Here is a 6,652-nt window from a genome sequence, read left to right as displayed (position 1 = left end):
GCGCTTCCTTTCTCTCTTCAAGAAAGCGTCGAGTCTGGCTGGCAACAACACCCTAGTGATTGGAGGTGATTTTAACCTCCCAACAGCACCAGGGGTTACGGATACAGCACGGTCAAGGGCAGACAACTGTGGCAAGACTCGCAAGACCTCGACCTCACACTCATCACCGATCCCAGTGACCCGAGGAGAACGGGAAGCCGGTTACAGGAGACACCACGCCCAATCTCACTTTCACCAAGAACGCCAAGGAAGCCGCCTGGGGAAACACGGCGGCCGACATGGGAAGCGATCACATGATTCCCGGAGATTGTCCTCCCGACCTCCGATAAGCCCACACCACACTAGAAGGAATTCAAGTGGACCGACTGGGAAGAATTGCGGTCCGCCAGAAAGTCGAGGCAAGACGCCGTGTCCATCTCCGATATCGAAGAATGGACGCGTGAACTCAAGGCCGACACCAGTAACGCCACGAAGACCATCGAGACCGGAGTCCAGACGGACAAGATGAACAGTCACTTCGCTCACCTAATCGAAGCCAAGGCGTCCATCCTTACCCGATGGAAAGATCAGAGACTAAACAGAAAACTACGAAAGAAGGTCGCCGAACTCAACGAAACATGAAGGAGCACTGTCGAGTCCTCTGCAAACAGCAGTGGGACGAGCTCTGCAACTCGCTCGACGGACAGCTACACAACAGACAGACGTGGAAATTACTCAAGTACCTGCTAGACAACACAATTATCAGGCCGCACCGCAAAGACGGTACTCGTCACGTAACCCGGCAAGGCTCCTGGCTTCGCTCACCGATTTCGCTCATCTCATGCGTGGGCAAAGTGATGGAACATGCGTTCCGCAATCTAGTAAACGCCCACCTTGAACTGACGGGTGCCGACTCACACACCGTCATTGGATTCCGGGCTCACCTCCTGACGCAGGACGCCATGCTCCAACTGAAATACCAGTCCCGTAACACCAAAGCCATCCTTGGCCTCAACCTCGAGAGCGCATTCGACAGGGTCGCCCATTCGGCGATACTGGCCCAAATCTCGCATCTGAACGTCCGCGAAAGAGCCTACAACTACGTCAAAGACTTTCTCTCCGACTGAAGGGCGCTCCTCGTAGCGGGAGACCTCAAGTTCGAAGAGCAAACGCTGGGAAGCACCAGCACCCCGCAGGGATCGGTCATTTCCCCAATGACATTAAATCTGATAATCGTCGGCCTCTTGCGAAAACTCCAAAATGTCGAAAACGTCCAACACCCGATCTACGCCGACGACATCACGATCTGGGTCAACCACGGCAGCGATGGCCACATCGAATCGTCGTTGCAGGAAGCGATAGACATCGTGGAAGAACACCTGAGAAATACGGGGCTCCGACGCTCGACCAAGAGGTCGGAGCTCCTGCTATAGCGCCCCACCCAGAAGGCACGACCAGCCAACGGATCCGAGCAAGATAGTGAATACGAAGAAATGAGGCTACACACGAGTGATGGCTCCGTGTGTAGCCTCATCGCAAATCAAATCAAAGTCCTAGGCATGCTCGTCGAATCCAACGGGGGAAACAGCGAGATGGTCAACAACCTCGTACACAAGACTGCCAATGCTATGAGGTTCACCAACCAAAGAGAGTCACCAACAGGAGAAGTGGCATGAAGGAGAGCCTGACACGACTCGTGCACTGCTTCGTCATATGTCACGTAACCTATGGGGCCGCCTTTCACAACTGGTACAGGTGGAGAAGAACAAGATCGACGTGATCATACGCAAGGCATACAAGACGGTGTTCGGAATGCCAGACTAGACCAGCAACTAGCTCCTGCTATAGCTGGGAATCAACAACACGCTGAACGAACTTGCAGAGGTGCAGCACATATCGCAACTGGAAAGACTCACGACCACCGAAGCCGGACGACACATACTCGAGCGGCTCGGCATCGGTTATCACCACCAAAACGGCGAGAAGGAAAGAATCGCGAGGAACGTCAGGGACGGCATCCAGGTAGCTACAGTCCCGCGAAACGTACACACAACGTATAACCAAGGCAGAAGACAGGCCAGAGCCACGGCCCTGCGGAAAGCCTACGGAAAAGAGAAGGAAGTGCATTTCGTGACGTTGTGGAGTATGAAGACGGTCGACGCTACGCCGCTGCGGTCGTCAACACCGGCGGAACACTCGTCCACTCCCCCAGCGTGAAGTCCCGACACGCCGAAGCGGCCGAGAAAGTAGCCATCGCACTCGCCATATTAGAACAAAATTGCCAGGTCGTTGTCAGCGACTCGCGCATGGCCATAAAGAATTACGCTAAGGGGAGAATATCCATGGTAGCCTGCCGAGTAATCAAGAACCTGAAGCACTCACCGGACAAAGTCACGTTATCTGTGTTGCCCGCGCACGTGGGGGACATCTCCCCGCATCTCACCAACTTCAACGAGGTCGCTCACTCCGTCGCATGAGGTCTTGTAAGCTGTGCCGGAAAGGGCAACGGTAAAAACAGGTGGAGAGACAAGATGACGATCTACAGTCCTTTAACCAAATCCTTCTACCTGGCCCGGCGGACTATAGCAACAAACTATGCAGAGCTCAGGCTGTCGCCTGGAGGCCATTACAAACGAACACGTACCCGAACCCGCTGCAATACAACAGAATCTACCCCGAAATAGATAACACCAACATGTGCAAGGTCTGCAAGACAGACATAGCCACACTTAAGCACATACTCTGGGAGTGTAAGGCAGAACTAACCGGTGTTAATCTCGATATCCTCTCGTCGAGGTGGTCCACCATTCTGCGCAGCTCCAGCCTCGACGACCAACTCTGGGCCGTCCAGCGGGCCCTCGAGGCGGCGACGAGACAGGAGGAGCTCGACGTCCCCACGCGAAGACCTCGGCCCGGTGACGCTAAACCCTGCCGGACACATAATGAAGTTATTACCAATCAACCAACTACGACCTAACAAAGCTTTTTTTCCTTTTATTTTAATATTGGCATAGCATAAGCCTCATATCGCGGTCAGAGTAGCTGAAAGGCATTGCTGACCCTCCTCTCACATCGAGCAGAGCTGCCAACTTGCGCCCCACAGTTGTCTTACAAAATAACGCCGTACCTTATAGAATAAGGTCGAACCAATATATACTGCGCCGAGCACAGCATATCACTCCTTGAAAAATACAAGTCAAGTTGTCGAAACGATGGCTGCTGCTTTCACTCATTTCTCTTTTTGCTCATCGTCTTGAATTTCCATCTCCCGCCTTCCCCGTGTCTTCTCAAAATTAAGTCTCGTATTTTTCATATATAATTTGTATTTGTGTTCAGGAATCCCGTCAAGGACGGGTGTCCGTTTACTGCCCACGTACAAAACAGTAGAATATATTGACCATTGCTGTTGTCCCCATTTATACCCAATGTTCTATTCTAACACAACACTGAAGGGCTTTGGCTTTATAATACATTAACATAGCGTGTTGAAAAAGCCACGAGCGCATGCGCATGTGGTAACATGCTGGCGTGAGTGTGGTAGTGTGTCGTGGTGAGCTAAAGGTTGTGTTAGTGCTCACTGCAGCAGTTTCATGTCGTTAATTGTTAGCTCAAGACTAAACCATTTTACGGGATCTGCTGCAGATGCTCGCGTCAAACATTGGCCCAAACGCAGAACAATATACTTGTAAAAAAATTGATGCTACGAGGAAAAACCGAAGAATAGAAACAAAACTAGAACTAGGAATTGAAGAGTAATATATGTTGAAGAGAACAAAATACAGAACTCAATTATGAGACAACTGGAGCGCTGTGTACATTACAGCCAGCACTATCGCACGCTTAACAAGCGCAACTCGATTCCTTTACTTCATTCGCGTTCAGTAAGGTATCGTCGATCAAGCGGGAATCGTAACGAGTACGCTATATTTACAACACCGCATTAGCATCGAAAAGATAACATTTATTCTTCAGTATAATAATATGTATTTATATTACAAACATAACAATAAGTAAGAAATGATTTGAATATTGTACACGAGCCCATGTTTGGAAGCCACGTGATTGTCTCAGTGTCTGGATGCCTTCCTTGAGGGAATTCCAGGGCAGACGTGAAGCTTAACACCTACTGGCAGCACGTGGCCACACTGCTGGCGCAAGCAGTTGCCGTTGCCAGGGAGCCCCAAAACTGTGGTGCTCTTCTTGGAGAGCTCTACTGGCACCAAGTGTTGTTAAGCCAAAATGGCTACTGCTATGGGGGACTCTCGGTCACGGACATAATTGCGCATATTGTGACTGTGGGCCTGTAGTCAGCGTGCTGGAGCTGTTCCCATGGTTCGTGTACCATGGTGGGCGGGTCCAGCTGTGCCTTGCCGTAGCACTTGGTGTTCCTCGCGTTCAGCACTGCGCCACCGCAACCGTCATCATCGACGCCGGCGTGCGTTGTGCCCGAGTGGGTCTTGTTTTATTGCGATAGCAATTATATGGACACTCCAAAGCAGATTTCTGCCGTCGGCGTCGCCGTCGTCGTCGCCGTCGCCGTGAGGTTCCGTATGACGTCAATGGAGATGAAATCGTCGCCGCGCGCGCCGAACGCTGTATGTGCGAGTCAAAGGGCGCAAGGGACACGCGCTTTCGCGGGGAGTGAACGCACGCGAACAAACGCGCGTTCTGCGCCGTGCTCCCTGAAGGGCTGCAGAAGTAGGCGTCTCTTTTCCTCCTTTACAATCACCATATATGTAGAGCAAACGCGCCTTCTTCCGACGCGCGAAAGGCCTTGGGGGGGGGGGGGGGGGAAGGGAGGCGACGTTTAGCTGCGGCACCAAGTGCCTATTTATATCAGAGGCTCCGGCAACAGTCACCAACGCCGCACGCATTTTGTGTGAACGCGGGCAAAACGCCGACGGCGTCGACAACAGTTCTGCGTGTTGCCGGTGCTGCTGCATGTCCAAGTTTATACAGCTGATAAAGCTACTATCATTACTCCGTATAGCTTTCTAGAAATTTGCTATCGCAATTGATGCTTTGCCTTTCAGGTGAAACTGCGACCACATATTTATTTCGGACGTTGTCGTTGGAAACACCCTGGCTCCGGGTACTGCGGGAATCGCGTGTCTTCGCTCGTTTCGAGAACATCGATGTCGTAATCGCAGACAGAACATGCAGCTTACAGCTCGAGCTCAGCGTCGACGTTGTTCTCGGTCCAGTAGGAGGTGTCGCACGCGCAGACCATTTCACCGAGGAAAGAGAGGCTTTGTCCGAATGTACAAGGCCGCCCAAGAAAACAGATGGAAGTCGGCATCCCGTCTGAGAAAGGCGGTACTGTGCGAGGAACCACGCCCGTGATCACGTTGAAGGCGTCGACGCTGCGGTCGGTACGCTTCGAGTCGTCACCTGCGCCTTCTCTGTCGTGGCTGGGACTATAAAAAAAATATTACTCATCTGCGAGCGTTCCGGCTGGTTGTGACGCCGCTGCCACTTATTGCGGCTATTCCAAGTAGCCATCGCCCTGGAAGTCGCACGAAATCTGCTTCCCTGCAAAAACAGTATGACATCAGAGATAGTTATTCGAGTGCCATAGCAAGAAATCTACAACGGGGCTATGAAACTCGGAGTGAAAGGACATGACTGCCCGAGATAATATGTGAGTGTTTTAGGCTTAGGATCGCCTTCACGGAGTACATTGCCATAGCTAGACACGAAGTAGACAGACGTTGCTATCGGACGCTATAGCCTGCTCACTTTAATATAGAAAGGCATGACGCCATCTTTAACATAACAGTGAAGTAGCGGAACGTGAGCTACAATACTTACTGGGCGTAGCGACGTTCAAAGCCAAGGACTGAGCTGGCAGAAACGGGGCATGCTAGAAGGCAGGCTACGCTTGTGGAACGCGCCGAGGAGAACCGCAAGTTCACGTGCGGCCAGCGGACGCGCTATTCTTTCTTTACTAAAAATGATGCGCACACCGGCGGCAGCGAAAGGCAAGTGGAATCGAGCCTACAAGAAGCAGTCGACCGTACTGAAACTGTCCTCGATGGCACAGGCCTACGATGCTCGACAACCAAGTCTGAACTACTTCTCTACAGACCGGTCCGCAAAGGTCCTAAACCCAGGGGTTGGAAGCCCCTGGACGAAGTTGACATAGAACTACACACCAAAAGCGGGGCGATCATTCCTAGGGTCGACACCCTAAAGGTGCTGGGAATGTTCATCGAGTCTACCGGAGGTAACATCACGACGCTCAGAAAAATCACGACCAAGACGGAGTGCACGATTGGATTAATCAATAGAATCTCCAACAAGAGGAGCGGTCTAAAGGAAGACAATCTCCTACGGCTATTCCACGCATTCTTAATGAGTGACATAATTTACGTGGCTGCAATGCACAAGTGGTACGCTTCTGAAAGGCACACGCTGGACACGCTCATCCGTAAAAGCATCAAAAAAGTGATAGGAGTACCAATAAATGCCAGCACGGACTGCCTTCTTCAACTAGGTGCACATAATACACTCGATGAAATCATCGAAGCTCAGGAAACGGCTCAAGTATCACGACTCTCTAGCACCCCTGCGGGGAGGGAGATTCTCGCGGTCTTAGGAATCGGCTCCACTGTGGCGATGGAACGCACATGTGAAATGTCAGATTACCTACGGCACAACATTACGGTTGCTC

General features: G+C 51.7%; 1 protein-coding gene across 1 annotated transcript; it reads left to right on the top strand.

The window, feature by feature from the left end:
• Nucleotides 1-617: 617 nt before the first annotated feature.
• On the top strand, nt 618-1,106 carry LOC119440486 (uncharacterized). The gene has a single exon (XM_037705391.1). It carries the CDS (start codon nt 618-620, stop codon nt 1,104-1,106), a length of 489 nt encoding a protein of 162 aa, XP_037561319.1.
• Nucleotides 1,107-6,652: the final 5,546 nt, after the last annotated feature.

Source organism: Dermacentor silvarum, chromosome 2 (assembly GCF_013339745.2).
Source record: "Dermacentor silvarum isolate Dsil-2018 chromosome 2, BIME_Dsil_1.4, whole genome shotgun sequence".
Taxonomy (NCBI): Eukaryota; Metazoa; Arthropoda; class Arachnida; order Ixodida; family Ixodidae; genus Dermacentor; species Dermacentor silvarum.
The sequence above is the reverse complement of the archived record's forward strand: the minus strand, read 5'-3'. Positions and strand labels throughout refer to the sequence as shown.

What these genes read in the sequence shown, in the direction of transcription:
- LOC119440486 (XM_037705391.1), top strand. Translation starts at nt 618, where the DNA reads ATGAAGGAGCACTGTCGAGTCCTCTGCAAACAGCAGTGGGACGAGCTC.